Source organism: Pristis pectinata, chromosome 4 (assembly GCF_009764475.1).
Source record: "Pristis pectinata isolate sPriPec2 chromosome 4, sPriPec2.1.pri, whole genome shotgun sequence".
Lineage (NCBI taxonomy): Eukaryota > Metazoa > Chordata > Chondrichthyes > Rhinopristiformes > Pristidae > Pristis > Pristis pectinata.
The window spans coordinates 27,620,381-27,636,496 of NC_067408.1; the positions used below are offsets into that span (position 1 = coordinate 27,620,381).

The following is a 16,116-nucleotide window of genomic DNA, read 5'->3' on the forward strand; positions in this document are numbered from 1 at the left end:
AGCAACACTTCAGTACAATCTATATGCTTTAGGGATGGGAGGCACAAGGAATGGGAATGGATTGAGCATATATGATGATAAGTTTGAGGAGAAGAAAGAGTAGGGAGATAAAGATAAATGGCCTGGCATTTGGGTGGTGTGGGATAATGAAGGCTAGCATTTGAGAAAAGGGAGAAGAGTCAGGGAAAGATCATCCCAGGTGTTTTTCTTTTGGGGGGGGGGGCAGTGGTGAGGAGTTCTGATGACTTGGGGAGGCTGCCATATTCTGGGCAGCAAGGCTAGGTTACATAAAAGGAAATAGCGGAGGAGGGGGTGTAGCAAAACAACAGCAAAGGTTGTTGGGATCGCATAGCTGGGATTGGGGAAGGAGTATGGATTGCACAGGAACAATAACATCATATTCATCCTGATCAACATCATCACTTGCATCACTGATGCAGAAATTACTTCAGGGTTGTAAAGGGTGACTCATAACAGTAAGTGCATGGTCAAATTTCATGCTTGCTGTGATTTGACCAGGAAATAATTGGAGACACAATTTACTCCAGGTTAAATCAATTTTCAATCACATAGTACTGAAATGAAAAAAATGATTTATGGATTAAGAACAACAGACAATGCAGAGATAACTGGGCTGTTTCTGTATGTATCCCTGAAGGAGACAGGATAACAAAGCTGTTAATAAACAATATTGGGACTGGAATTTTCCTAAAAGAATAGAGGACAAGCTCTCCTTGGACTTCTGGGAACCACATGTTAGGAAGGTACAGAATAGATTTTCTCAGAAGGTTCCAGGAAGAGAGGAACAACAATTCTATGAATAGACGAGGGTTGTGGTGGTTGTTTCCCTTAGAAGGATTTAAAATATAGGATTTGATATAGATGTTTAAAATTATGAAAGACAAAAAATACAGTAATTGAAGACTCCAAAGTTGGGTGGGCATAGATTTAAAATAATAAGTTTAAGAAGTAACATTAGGATACTTGTTATCAAGCCATACATGATTAGGATTTATAATGCCTTACCTGATATTGGTTAAAACAGATTCAATAACTATTTTCAAAAGGGAGTTGGATAAATACTTGGAGACAAAAAGCAGAGCTACGAGTGGGACCTATTGGATTGTTACTCCAGATTCAATGAGCCAAACAGCCTCTTTCCACACTATTATTTTAAGATTCTTTAAATGGCTAAATGCCAGAAAACACTAGAGCAAGCTTTTATAAAGGCTTACCTTTTCATAGTTTTCTATTAAAATTTCAACAACTATATTCTGAAACTTAATATCCATGATTGCTGCCACAGTCTCCTCCTGTGGTCTAAACAGCGTTGGTCCAAACACCACACCCAGGTTTGCTACGGTCATCAGATTTTGTTTGTGGTTACTGGATACCCTAAGTGATAAGAAATAATTAACTTGCAGATTAAAAGGCAACCAACAAAATTATTTTTGAGTCTTGCCTTTACTCCAAACCAAGAAATAACTATCAGTTCATCTTCCACAATCATGGATTTTAATAAATTAAGTGCTATTTATTCTAGAAAAATTGCCATATCATTAGTACCAAATTGATGAAGTTACTAATACTGGCCATTTTACATAAAACAACCAAATTGTATAATTACAAAGACCTTAAGATAAACTAAGGCTTACACAAAGCATATTACAAGAAACAGCAATAGGTATTCACTGTGTCTCTCACTGTAACTCGACAATAAGCTAGGAGCTAAATAGCAGATGACTATTGATTATGATTCTGCTGTAAGCAGTTAAATTGATCTCATTAAAAGATGAATGGGATTTATGATGTCAATATAGAAATATCATGATCTTTGAAAGATTATGAAGAAAATCTCAAAGAATTGGAAAGGATATCACAATTAAATAATATTTAAACATTTGATCATTTACAATATATATCTTTCCAAAATGCATGTATAAATCATGTCAGAAGTTTAGCTATTTAAGGTGAAAATAAAGCTAATTCAGTGAACTGAAGATTAAATCTAATGCCTTCACTGCAGCTCCTAGAAAGGCAATGTCATTATGATAATACTAACCAAGATTTGGATAATACTAACCAAGGTTTTAAAACAAAAAGACACTTTGTCAGATTTAAGAGCTCCAGCTACATTTTCTTGTTTCTGACTATTTGACCTTTCATAATGATGATGCTAAAGATTTACTTATTACAGACAATTGTACTGAAGTCATAGCACTTTGATAATGTACTTCACCCTTGAAGAGACTTCTTTAAATTGTTTAATTTAAATTGAATTTTAAATTGTTTAATAATTAGAAGCGAATTATTTTCTTTACCTTCAATATGACTGAGTGAAACACAGACTTAAAGCACACAAAAAAACTTTATAGCTATCCATAATATGACCTACATCAATTGTGTCTACAGCAGCACACGATCTAATCCCATATTTGCTTATGTCAGCTTACACCCAGCTATATTTCCTGCAATTATCAATGCTGCCTTCAAACAGCCTACAAAAATTACACAGCCTAAGGCCTGAATAGGCTGCTTAAGACTATGTTGTAATATTTTGTGAATACGTTTCTAATTACTATCATGTTATTATCTTCAGTACTTATTACATAGGAATTAACATATACTGTATATTTAGTAAAGAAAATATAATTTGTTAAAGCTTCAAAGGGACAGTAATCTTTTCAAACTAACTAGAGCAGGAAGCTTGGTCTTACTTTGCCAGATGTTTTATCGTTATTTCCAGCATTGTCTTGTTCTTTTCTGGTAGCCGATGCACATATTTATGTATCTCAGAGAGTCTTGATTCTGGATTGTCCAACTCTAGTGAGAATCAAAAACAAATACAATATTTATGATTTACCTCTGATAGATTTGGTGTTCACAACCATCAAGTAGCCCATTAGTTGGCATTTGTTTAATAAATCGAGCTTAGTAGTGAAAATCAATGTCATCACAGAAAGAAAATATATTTCATGTTAACATAAAATATGTAATGACTTCTGAATTTCTGAACATGGTTCACTGTCAAATTAAAAGTCTCAGATAACTTGATTACATGGAACTACTTTAGAAGATCAATATTTCACAGAACTTAGCCAGTCTACCCAACTTGAGCGTGTCAGGTTCAGGGTGGTTTAGGTGAATATTTTGTTGAAATATTTGGGTTTAGGTCAGGACAGGTCATGATAGTACTTTATACAGGTCTTCTCTGTTCTTAATGAATAGTAATATATATGACTCAGAAGAATTATTTTCTTCCATGTTACTGCAAATGCCTCTGGGTTGGGTGGGATAGGGAGGTCATATATTGAAAAAAAGCCTAAGTGCTCACACTCCGGTAGGTTAGCTGTGGTGGGGTTGGGTTTAATTTTATATTCAGTCAGACCTCTACAGATAATATCTAAAATATCTGCTAGGAAGCAATACTGAATGCTGCAATTCCATTGATCCTAATCTTCTGCACATTACACTACATGAAGATGCTGCTCAAGGGGACTTGGGGATTTATTAGATGCGAGCACCAGGCCAACGTAGTGGCTATGTCCATGAAGCAAGTGCACAGCAGCTTGTCTTAATTATCTTTAGAAGAGTATTTATGCATAACTCTCTCCCAAGGTATGACTTAGGTAGGGTTGAGCCCATGATGGATGAGGATTTCAATGATAAGGAACAAGAAAACTTGCACAAACATTCTAATGTTTTCTTGCCTCTCAAGCAGTATAAAAACACCTCTTTAACCTCCTTGAAATTTTACAAATTGCTCTCTCAATCATCACCACCACACCTCCATCTTTTTAGGCAATCCCTCGAGGTCAAGGATAAATTGTCTCTACCAGAATTGTATCCATCAGTAATCCTTGAACCTCTCCACACTGCAGTATCATGGACTATTTTCCACAAGCACAAGAGCAGTATTATCTCCATAATGCCCTCCAAATCCACAGGCAGGATAAGAGAACTAACCTCAGCTCCTCTTCCCAGCAATGAGGTCCTAATTACACTTGGATGGTTCCAATGCATAGTCCATATGGTTTGCCAGCATAAACCACTAGACTCCCAAAACATTCAACTCCAAGTTCCAGCATGGCAAGAGATTAGCAGATAGCTCTTCTCAGACAGTGCCTAAGACTAGCTGTAGACCCCAATTAACAGGAGCTGCAGATTATCCACTGTGCATGGACTTCCCTGAAATCCAGCAAAATTAGCACTTGTAAAGACACTTTTCTTTAAACACAGAAGGAATGGTTGAGAAGAATGACCAGAAAACCCAGGAGCTAATTAACCACAAATGTGAGACATTCTTGGATTGGTGGCTCCACCATCCTCAAAAGGAGCAGCTAAATCTGAGAGACAAGGTTCAAAACAAAGTTCTAAAGAATAGATGGTGGATGGAAAGAGCATGAGTGGTCCACCAACTTGCTCATGATGTTCATGGATTCTTCAGTGTTGTCAAGGCTCATCCTGCCAAGAGCCAAGAATAGCAGTGGACTTGTCAAGGCAAGAGTGAGACAGTCAATATCTGCTGGAAGCAGCACTTCGAAGAACTACTCAACCATGACCTTGTCCTTGACATGAGTGTTTTATCCCCCATCTACAGCAGACCATCTGGTCTAGCCTCACCACCACACTAGAACAAGAGTTCAAATGAACCACATGACAACTGAAAAAAAAACAGGACACGAGAGCAGATAGTTCCAAAACTTTCCAGAGAGAAACTTCTTTCATAAACTTGTAAATTAGCTTTCCACATCTGGGAAGAGGAAGATATGCCAGGGGTCGTCAAAGATGCCGTAATTATGACCATCTTCAAGAACAGAGACAAATCCTATTCCAGTAACTACAGGAAAGTCACCCAATTGCCTGCCACAGGACAAGTCATCACCTAGTTCCTCCTGTACCACCTCCTCCCAGTTGAGCATTCCTCTCAAGTTTGGCTCCAATAATAATAATTTATCCAGTCAGTAACCAAATTATAAAGCCTGAGAAAGTCCCAGATTCACTCAATGTGTACCACATCACCTGGACACAGCTTGGGCAGAATCAAGGAATCTCAAATGCCCAGAAAGATCCTAGATTAGAAAAGAGAAATTTAATCTTAATCATTGCACAGCACCTCCTACTGCACTTATTAGTATGTGAACATTAGGCAAAAACAGTTCTGAGTGATACATGAGAATGTGGTCTCTTGCCTTAAAATTCCAGTACATCCTAAGGAGTGCTTAAGTAAGGGATCCCATATGATGCAACAACTGTTGTGGTCGCACCACAGCAAATTAAGTTACGGCAGGGTCTGACAGGGTTTATGGGTCAGTATTCTGGGGGCTTCTTGGTGACCTTGGTGGGGGGGGAGGTGGAGGGCAGTTGAGAGTGAGGAGGAACTTCACTGGGGAGATAAATTTAACGCAAGGAGTGGAGAATGGTACAGAGTTAGTCTAGTACCTTGTCCTGATAGTACCAATTGCACATGCTGAAAAAAAAGTATCATTACACTGAATTACCAAGCAAAACACAACAAATTATGGGTGACTGTTGGAAGCAGCAGATTTAATGGTTCAGATGAATGCTGTATTTCACACATTCTTTGTGATAACTCCTTACAGACAGGAAAATAAAAGTTCTTCACTCACTCGCTGCTTTGATAAAGCTATGTTGCAACTGGAATGTCATCAATGGAGCTGGAAGCACTCTGAAAGCAAATTAAATAACCACAGAATTAACATTAATAATTCCTAAATAGGTGCTGCATCATAAGTGATATTATGATATTAGTCAATCAGAAGCCCAAACCAGTAAATGAAAGTTCAGGTCCCACCATGATAGTTTTAGAAAGTGAATTTGTTTTAAAAAATAATAAAAATTAAAACTATTTCATAACAGTCAAAATAAAAATCCATGGTCAATGATCCTGCTGAAAGTTAGTATCACCAGCATTTTCTGTTTTTATTTACAAAAAAATCAACAAGGTCACAAATGACTTTTTGGGAAGGAAATCTACTATTCCTATCCATTCTGGGTTATTTGTCACTCTAGATCAATGTGGGTCATGATCAATGGCCCTAGAAAGCACCTTAATTCACTGAATGATACAGCTCAGAAGGAGTCTATTCATCCTGTCGAACCAGTGCTAGCATCGTCAAGCTATCATCATTAATTCAAGAAACTGCCCCTTCACCTGCTTCTCAGGGCAACCAAATAGGTAAGGTCCAGAAATGGCAGGAGGTTGGCAACACTTACCAGATCATTAGAAAAAGAGCATCTGTGAGAGTGGGAGCGGCCATTTTGAGATGGTCAAAGTGCTGCTGTTGAAGTCAAAGTATAGGCTTTGCTGAGCACCAGATCAGTAGCGACCAGGTAAGGTGTTCTCTCTCTTCTTTCTCAGTTGGTGGACTGGGATGGAGAATGTGGAAGCTACAGCAGTGGTATACTCCTCCTGCAGGATGTGGGAGATCAAGGACATATGCAATGTTCCTAGTGGCTAAACCTGCGGGAAGTGTGCCCATCTGCAACTCTTGTCAGACCACAGAGAGCAGCTGGAGTTGTGGATGGACTCACTATGGAGCATTTGGGATGTGGACAATATTGTAGATAGTAGGTTTAGAGAGTTGGTTACGCTGCAGATACAGAAAGAGAGAAGATGGGTGACCACTAAGAAGGGCAGACAGGTAGAGCAGGAGTCCCTTGTGCTCATTCCCCTCAAACAGGTATACTGTGTTGGACACTGGGATACTTGAGCTAGGGAGGGGGGGGGGGGGGGGGGGGGGGTGGTAAATGTTCTCCCAGAGGAAACTGGCAGCAACAGCCCAGTCCGTGGCACCACAGAGGGTTTTGGTGTACAGAAGTGGAGAAATAAGACTGGGAGAGCAATAGTGTTAGGGGATTCTACTATATGAAGGGCAGATAGGCATTCCTGTGGCCGTAAATGAAACTCCAGGATGGTATATTGTCTCCTTGGTGCTAGGGGTCAAGGCTGTGTCAGAGCAGTTGCAAGACATTCTGAAGGAGGAGGGTGAACAGTCAGTGGTCATGGTACATGTTGTTACCAATTACATAGATAGGAGAAGGGAAGAGGTCCTACAATACAAGTTTAGGGAGCTAGGTAGTCATTTAAAGAGAAAGACTTCAAAGGTTTTAATCTCTGGATTGCTTCTGGTGAAAGGAGCCAGTGAACAGGAATAGAAGGATAGGTCAAATGAATGCCTGGCTGAAGGGATAGTGTAGGAGGGATGGGATTCAGATTTCTGGATCATTGGAACTGTTTCTGGGAAAGGTGGGACCTGTACAAGTGGGATGGGTTGCACGTAAACCAGAACAGGACAAACGTCCTCATGGGGAGGTTTGCCAGTACTGTTGGGGAAAGTTTAAAGCTGGCAGAAGGAATGGAGCTCCGAAGCAGACGTTCAGATGGGGGTACAGGCGAGGGGTTACAGTCATCCGGAGGAGAAAAAGTTCATCCAGTAGGCAGAGCTGGCAGGTAAGTGCACATGGAGGGGAATACAAAGCTAACTTGCATCAATTTTAATGCAAGGAGTCCAACTAGTAAGATAGATGAACTCAAAGGTTTAATTAACATGTGGGACTATGATTTTGTTGCCATCATTAAGACATGGTTAAAACTTGGACAGAACTGGCAACTCAGTATCCCAGGGTGTAGAATTTTCAGGCAGGACAGTGGGGGATGTAACAGAGGAGGCGGCATTGCACTGTTAGTCAAAGAATGCATTACTTCAATATCAAGGGAGGATATCCCAGAAGGCTCTTCAAATTAAACCTCATAGGTAGAGATTAGGTACAAAAGGACGTCACCACTTTACTGGGGGGGGGAGTAGTTGAGACCTGCCAACAGTTAACAGGAGATAGAGGAACTAATATGTAAACAAATAGCAGACAGCTGCAATAAATCAAAATAGGGATATAGTTCTGGAGGATTTCAATTTCCAAAATAGGGTGGATTCCAGGAAACCTTTCGCCATAACAGAGGTAGATAAAACTAGAGGACATAGATTTAGGGTAAGGGGAAGGGATTTGGAAGAATTCACAGAGTAGCTTGTACCTGGAATGCACTGCCTGAGAGAGTGGTGGAAGCAGTGTCGCTGACATCATTTAAGAAGCATCTAGGCAGGCACTTGAATCACCTAGACATAGGCACCCATGGGCCAACCACTGGAAATTGGAATTAATATTGATTGTGGCCACTGGTCAGCATGGACATGGTGGGCTGAATAGCCTGTTTCTTTGCTTTGTGATTCCATATGAAGAATAAATGCTACTTTGCCAGCACTGGCCACATAACATGAAGAATAAAAAGTATACAAGTATCCTTAAGTAACAGGAAATATTTTCATGGCATCTTAAATTTTACATCAGTGAAGTAATGCCTTAAACTCAGAACAGAATGGCAGAGTGATGAATTATGCTTAACCACACCCCTATTGCACTCTCTTATCAAAATTAAGGCATCATAAATCATCCTAACCTTACTATTATAGTAGAATATTTTTTTAAATATCCTATTACTAAAATATTACATTTTAACAAATTTTTTTTAAAATAATGCAATTTTTAAATTTACCTCAATTGTTAGTGATTTCACACAACAGTCATCTGTCGGAATCAATTCTATTTTAACTCGCGACCAAGTCACTGCTGAGTACCAACAGTATCCATGCAAGTTCTGTCAATAGTTAGAGGAACAAATCTTTGATATATTGGCTAACCATCCAGTGGAACAAGCTAACCTCTTGATCATGTCACATCTTAGGTGCATTTGCTCTAGCCTCCTATTTCTGTATTTGTTATCATGTGGCGCTGGGAATAATCCTGAGTTTACTACCTTTGAGGTCCTGCTTTTTAACTTCTCCAGCTCCCTAATCTGAGCTTGCAGGACTTCACCCTCCTCCCTTTGTAGGTGGTACCATTGCAGACCACAACTTCTGGGTCTTCTGTCTTCTGTATGCTTTGCAGCTATTCAGTGACATTCTCGACCCTGGCACCAGGGAAGCAATATACCATCCTGGAGTCACAAAACCATCTACCTACCCTCCTAACTACTGACTCCCCTAACACCAAAACACAGTTGTCTTCTTGCGTTCCCTCCCCAAGCAACTGAGCCACTCGTGGTGCTACACTCCTGGCTCTGGCTACAGTCCTCTGGGGAACCAGTATCCAAAAGGAAAACTGAGTTCAAGGTACTCCTAGGCTACCTGCCTGCTCCTCCAAGTCTGTATTAAATAAATCAGAATCAGGTTTATCATCACTGACAAACATCGTGAAATTTGTTGTTTTGCGGCAGCAGTACAGTGCAAAACATAAAAATTACTACGTCATATACATAAATAAAAAAAATAAACAAATAAATAAATAGATAAACAGGTGGTGCAGAAGAACTCATTCATTGTCAAATGACTCAATGTACATAACTTCAATCTTCATAAAAACAATAAGTAGTATTTAAATAATGCCTTTCACAGCAATAATGTTCTATCAGACTGTTCTAATGTGGAAAGAAATTGTGGTCAATTTGTACAAGGCAAGGTCTCAGAAACAACAATGCTATGCAGGCAGTCCCCAAGTTACAAAAGGGTTCCATTCCTGAGAACTGTTCGTAACCCGAATTATTCATAAATCAGAAATGAACAAAAACTGTGTGTGGGAGAGGATCATGGAAACAGCTATGACAGGACAGTGAGCAGGCACGGGAAGAGCGGCCACCAGCTGTCATCCCTGACTTGTTTTGGGGGGGGGGGGGGGGGAGGGGGGGGGATGGAATGCCCCGTTCCCGCTCAGCAGAAGATGCTCAGCAGAAAATGTTCTGGATTACTGGAGATGTCAAATTGCAGTTGTTACTATGACAAAGAAGAGGCCAAGTAGAGCTTTTATTTAAGAATGCACTGAAATCACTATTTATAGAGTATAAGAAATGTTGCCATGTTTCTCTGCCTGCCTTTCTGTCATAGTCTATCAGATCAATGAATATTACTCAATGTGCTCCACAACAAAAATTATGCCAAGATTAAAGCACATATATTTGAATGCAACCAGAGTAGGGAATTGGCCAGTGGCTGGGAGACAGAGAGCAGAAACAATGAAAACGTTCTGCACTTGGAATGTAACTGGAAGTATGCCCAGGGATCTGCACTGGGGCCTCTGTTTTTCAATATAATTATCATGTGTGAAGTCAAAAAGTTGCAAACAAACTGTGATAAACTAAATTTGTGTGCAACAATAAAACAAATGGCATTGAGTAGAGGTAGGATGAGAGATCATTCATTTCGGACCCAAGAAAGATGGATCACAGCATCTTCTAATCGGTGAAAAACCAGGAACTTTGGAGGAAAAGAGATGTAATGAGAGGGAGAGAGAGTTGGGGGTGGAGGATGTGGAGAAAGGAAGAGAGACTTCGGAGTAGAGCGTGGCCAAGAGGGATGCAAGAGAGCACGTGCAGGATGGGGACGGGTGAGAACTTGTGCAGGAGGGGTAAAAAAGAGACGGTGAGTGAAAGTGTAAAAGAGAGAATGAGCAGTACTTTAAAGAGAAAGTATGCCTTTTTTGGTGAAATTCTTCAGAGACCAGTAGAAATTACTCTCATTCTGGGTCTACAACAGAACCTGGATCCCTATCCCTATCCAATCTGATATCAACTTAGCCCCTGCAATTCACTCTGAAATTTCTTTGGTTCAGCAACAAACACCCTGAGGAGGTGGTAGTCCAACACAAAGTGGACCTGGGCCCACTCATCATTTTACTCCTCCTGCAGTGATTCAGTGCTTAGAAGCCAATGTAACTGAGTCATTTTGAAGGGGGCCACCCTCTCCCTAACGGAATTGGAGGAAGTCAAATTCTAAGGGCTGTTGCACCGGGGGAGCTTCCAAAGAAAAGGAGGACAAGCCCAGGGAAGCTCTTGAACATGATGAGAATGTTAAATTAGAGGTTATAAAACCATTACGTCAATTAATATTCTGTGTTTAACAGTATGATTAAAATCACAGCACCTAGTTGCAAAAGTTAAATTACAAGTAGTGCTGTATAGATTAGGCTTGCATTAGCTTGAATGTTGAAAATTAAGTAGTGATCTACTTCAGCTGTTAAAGACAAGATTTGATGCAGAGGGTTATAGACTCAGCCAGCTCCATCACAGACACAACCCTTCCCACCATTGAGGACACCTTCAAGAGGCAGTGCCTCAAGAAGGCGGCATCCATCAATAAGAACCCTCACCATCCAGGACATGCTCTCTTCATGGTACTACCATCAGAGAGGAGGTGCAGGAGCCTAAAGACCCAAACTCAACAATTTAGGAACAGCTTCTTCCCCACCGCCATCAGATTTCTGAATGATCCATGAACACTACCTCATTATTCCTTTTTTTTTGCACTATTTATTTTTGTAATTTATAGATTTTTATGTCTTTGTACAGTACTGCTGCCACAACAAAACAAATTTCATGTCATATGTCAGTGATAATAAATCTGATTCTGAAATCATTGATCTAAAACATTAAGTATCTCCTCACACGCATTTTTTCTCTTTATTTAATAGATTGTATTCAAGGATATGGAGTAGGCCATTAAAAATGGAGATAACTGATCAGCAGTTATCTAATTTAGAGGCATAACATTCTCACGAGACTGAACATCCGACCTTATTTCCTACAATAATGTGCTCATCACTAATTTGTTGAAAACTTCAATGGTGCTGAGCAAACTGCTGCAATGCCAATGCCTTGTTATTCTTAACTTGAGGATAGCCTTTTGTACTTCATTTGGAAAGCTGAATTAGTTCAAAGAACTTGAAGTTGATTGGTGGCCACAAAGGGATTTATTGCTGAAGGTCTCCTGAGGAGTTAACTGAAACGTTCTACAAATGATTCTTAGTGATCGTTCCATAACCGACCGCAATACTGGGGAAACAGCACAATGAGCAAATAGTTCCTGAGAAACCTCAGTCCCATGGTTTTCTTTTAAGATATGATGCTCTACATATAATTAGACCAATTGTGATTTCTTTATTTCTCCACCAATTCCTTTTTCCCAATTTATTCTCCAGTTTTATGATTGATGGTAAAGTATTACTTTACAATAGAATTCTCACTTCTATATCAGTCTAACAGGAATTCAGCTGACATGTGCCCAGGTTTTTCCACAGTGTTATAAGTATTTTGCCAATGATGAACAATGACCAGAACAGCTTGCAGCAAATTTAAATCAATATTTCATGCATTCAGTCTGTTCACTAGTGTATGTACAACTATATCTATTGTACTATTTCCATTTTCAAATAGTTATAAGCATTCCACAGTTTAATGACAGCAAAGGAAACATTTTTACACGGCTCAACTGTGTAGAAATGTTTCATTTGTTAATAATCTTCCATTTTATGGAATATTTAGTATTACACTTTTTGTTGGGATTAAGTGTAACAATTTTTTTAAACGATTGAGCAGACTCTATTCAATAAATTTCTTACAGAATGGGGTCATTGCTCAGTAATTCTCTGATTCATGCAATGCATTAATTCCAGATGGAAATCAGTTGGCAACAAAGAGTTGTTTATTAAACTCATGTTAGTTTTAACTCAGCTAAAGTAGTTGTATGTGTAGTTGATTGCTGGCTATAATGGCAGAATTGGCAGAAAGAAAATGCCAATTAAAACTCAACATGCATGGCTCCCACGTTACAATGCACTGACAACAAAATGCAATACCAGCACTTCTGGTCTTCCTGTCCAAAATATCTTGAGAGTTTCATCACACAAAGAGATCATCTAAACAGCACAAGTTAGATCTCCACAACTCCCAGCGCATGCAAAATCAACTGTGCATACAAACAGCAAGAATGTTAAACCTGCAGCCCTCTGCTCCCAAGGGTTGGTATGCTGCACTGTTGCCAAATTGATAATTAAATCCGAAATCAGAACTCAAAGATCCAACAGTCTTACAAACCTATTCCATGTATACAAGTAACTGAGAAAATTAATTTAAACTTATCACACAAGTTCCATATACAAAGCTCCAGACAACAAGCTTTATAAAATCATTAATCATGAAATCAAAACACACACAACAGTCATTTACAGACTTGGAAACCTGTAATAATCAAATTGAAACAACGTACAATAAACAAAAATCATAAATGCTTTCTGAAATACAACCGTGCAGACTAAGCCAAAATAGACAAGGAAAAGAATTATCCAAAAACACTATTCTTAAAACTATTTGGTTAAAAAGTTCCCAAAAGAAAATTTTCAGAAAACGTTTGGGACAAACTAGCAACTTGAGAGCCATGCGTGACTTGACTATGAAACAAAGTAAAAGTGTGTAAGATCACTTTCAGAAAGTATTCTGTATCAACTGCAATACAAGATTAAATTAAATATCCAGGTGCAAACCTTTAAAATATATTAGTATAAAATCTTAATTTCAGTGAAAATTAACCATTTTTGGAACCTATGAAATTTCATTAAGCTGGGGGCCTCTGGGACATCATTAGTTTGTAAAATAGCACGACTAAACTGCATAATTTTAAAATAAATGATTTTTTGTTTTAAAATGAAGATGCTGGAAATCTGAAATAAAAACAGAAAATGGTGGAAATACTCAGCAGGTCTGGCAGCATCTGTGGAAAGAGAAACAAAATTAACATTTCAGTTTGAAGACCCTTCATCTTCTGCTTCCTTTTCCACACGTGATGCCTGACCTGCTGAGTGTTTTCAGCACTTTTTGTTTTAAATCATTTTTAAATAGTCTATCCCCTATACATGAAAATTAATACATTAAGCCAACCAATATCTATGACAGCTAAATGTTTAATTTACTTGGACAGAAAACTAATAACTAAAGCATAAATTACTCGCACCTAACAAATATATTGGTTATTTGTTTTTAATCAAGAACATTTAACATTTGTTTATTATAATGTAGCTTAAATCCTATGAAAGAATTGCAATTTTATTAACAAGTTAAAATAATTCATAGTACCAAAAGTATGGTCCATTCAATGAATTGGGAAAAAGGTTAAAGCAGCAAGTTATTTTTCCAAACATCAGTCAAACAGATGGTCTATATTTTGACATCTACATCGCAATCAATTTTCAATTTTTTGTAGAAATACATGCAAAATATGCTTTTCATAAAACATACATTTCATAAACTAAAATTTCTTTTTAAATTATCTTATTGTAATTGCTCATAAATCAAAATCCAACCAGTAACCATTCTTATACCGGACCAAGTTTGGGAACTTGGTTTTCTATCTAATGTTCAACTGGCACTTAATAGAATTTAAACCACTGAGTGTAAATGATTGGTGAAATATGCACGCCAGACATTAAACCAGCCATGCAAAGAAATAACTAAAAATATTAAATTTGGTAATGTGAAAATTTAAAAAAAATTCTCTGGTATTCCTGGCTATATTCTTTATATGCAAGAAAAACAAGACCATGTTCTAAAGTGAAACATGATTACAAAAATGAGATTTCTGCCAAAATCTTGGCAAGAAACTGTTGTATTAGAATCTGATTCAGTGGACTGTTATACAAGCTGCTGTTATTCAGGTCAGGACATACCATTGGCTACCTATCCTGTACTACATTTGTAGGTGCCTACATAAGAGTCTCATTTCAAATCTCAATTTTTCTATTTTTCGTAAAGAAAACAGAACAGTGAAAATCTCTTCTAGAATCTATGTTTCAAAGAAGTCCAACTGTATATTTGCTTATCTGTAAACAGAATATTGGAACTTTTTTCTCCACTTAAGCTCTTACCTGAGGTAATGTTTAAGCGTGCTGGTAATAGTTTTTATCTCCCATTCAGTTGAGCTCTCCAGGTCTACATCAGCTGTTCCTTTAGAAAGAACAACATTGTTAGAAAAGCAGAAGACCATTACTTCCAACAAGCCTGTCACTTCCAATAGATTTGAACCATTCACTCTTACCATATCTATTGGAATGGTTTGCTATGAACCTGGGCCAGATTTCTTCCACTAGTTCAGCAATGGTGGAGATAGCAGATGAACAGCAGGTGTAAGGCTGAATCTTTTGTGTCAGAACCTTGGGCCTCATGTACAACAGAATATTGCTGAGGGGGCCCTGTGAACTGCTAATCTAATGCACCTTTTGAAGTGCAGAAGAATTTCTAACCCTTAGTGATGGATCAAAATCATTAGTAATCTTTATCATGATAAACACATTTCCAACTGTATTAATAAATTTGCATCATGTTACTTAAATATATCTAGGAATACCTTTTAATGCAAGGAACAAATAGAAATTATGTTCTATTGTTCAATTTTGCTGTTTTAAGAAAGATTTTAAATGGATTGCTTATAATGACAATACCAGATGACCAATTTTGCTCTAAGTTACTATATTTCATGCACACAATTCATATACAACTATCCTCCACTAACTGTCTCATTCTGGAGAAAACACTCTACTTTTATTGTGAGAACTTCTAGTCATAATTTAGTCTGTTTTCTGAGTAAATTGACTGTTTGCTGGAAGCCCAGATATATATCCAACCCCAATTCATTGCCAGCACCATCTTGTCAATAGACATTCTGCTTAAATTTTTTTGGTTATGGGCAACCCCCATGTTATGGCCTTTTGGATTATGTGAATTCATCCTTCATGGAATTCACAAGTCACTACCCAAAAATCCAAGATAAAGAATAAAATTTGCCCTTATGGAATTTACGTGGGAGAAAAGATAATTAATAAATAATTAAACACAAAAAGCAAAAGAAACATCAAATTTTGTTTTTTTTTATTTTTTTCGACTCGCATAATGTTTTTTTTAAAACATAAATGTTTTTTTTAAAAAGCACCGTAGGTATTCTGCTGTCTAGCCGTTTTTGTCCCAAATGTTTTCCACATTATTTACCCTCAATGTCTGAAACAGGGCCAGCAAGTTTAAGTGCAAGTTGTAAACCTAAACAACAATGTAACAAAATTTCATTGGATACAAGACTTGATATATTACAAAGGTCTGATGCTGGAGAAAAACTTTGTGCAATTGTTAAAGCTGTGGGACTTCCTGCAGCATCTGTTATTGCTTGTGTCTCCAAATGAAGCTGCTGGCCACTTAAAAGACTTGCTTTGGAAACTAACAAGGCAATC

The 16,116-nt window shown here is 38.1% G+C and overlaps 1 protein-coding gene across 6 annotated transcripts in view; it reads right to left on the minus strand.

Moving 5' to 3' along the window:
• Positions 1 to 16,116, minus strand: part of LOC127569622 (rho GTPase-activating protein 26-like) — a 127,591-nt gene that overhangs the window by 39,509 nt on the left and 71,966 nt on the right. For all 6 annotated transcript variants that reach the window (XM_052014420.1, XM_052014426.1, XM_052014423.1 and 3 more), the window contains 4 exons: positions 14,764 to 14,842; positions 5,631 to 5,689; positions 2,718 to 2,823; positions 1,236 to 1,395 (listed from right to left, as the gene is read on the minus strand). In XM_052014420.1, the coding sequence (XP_051870380.1) occupies positions 1,236 to 1,395; positions 2,718 to 2,823; positions 5,631 to 5,689; positions 14,764 to 14,842 (404 nt within the window). The remainder of the gene's footprint in view (positions 1 to 1,235; positions 1,396 to 2,717; positions 2,824 to 5,630; positions 5,690 to 14,763; positions 14,843 to 16,116) is intronic.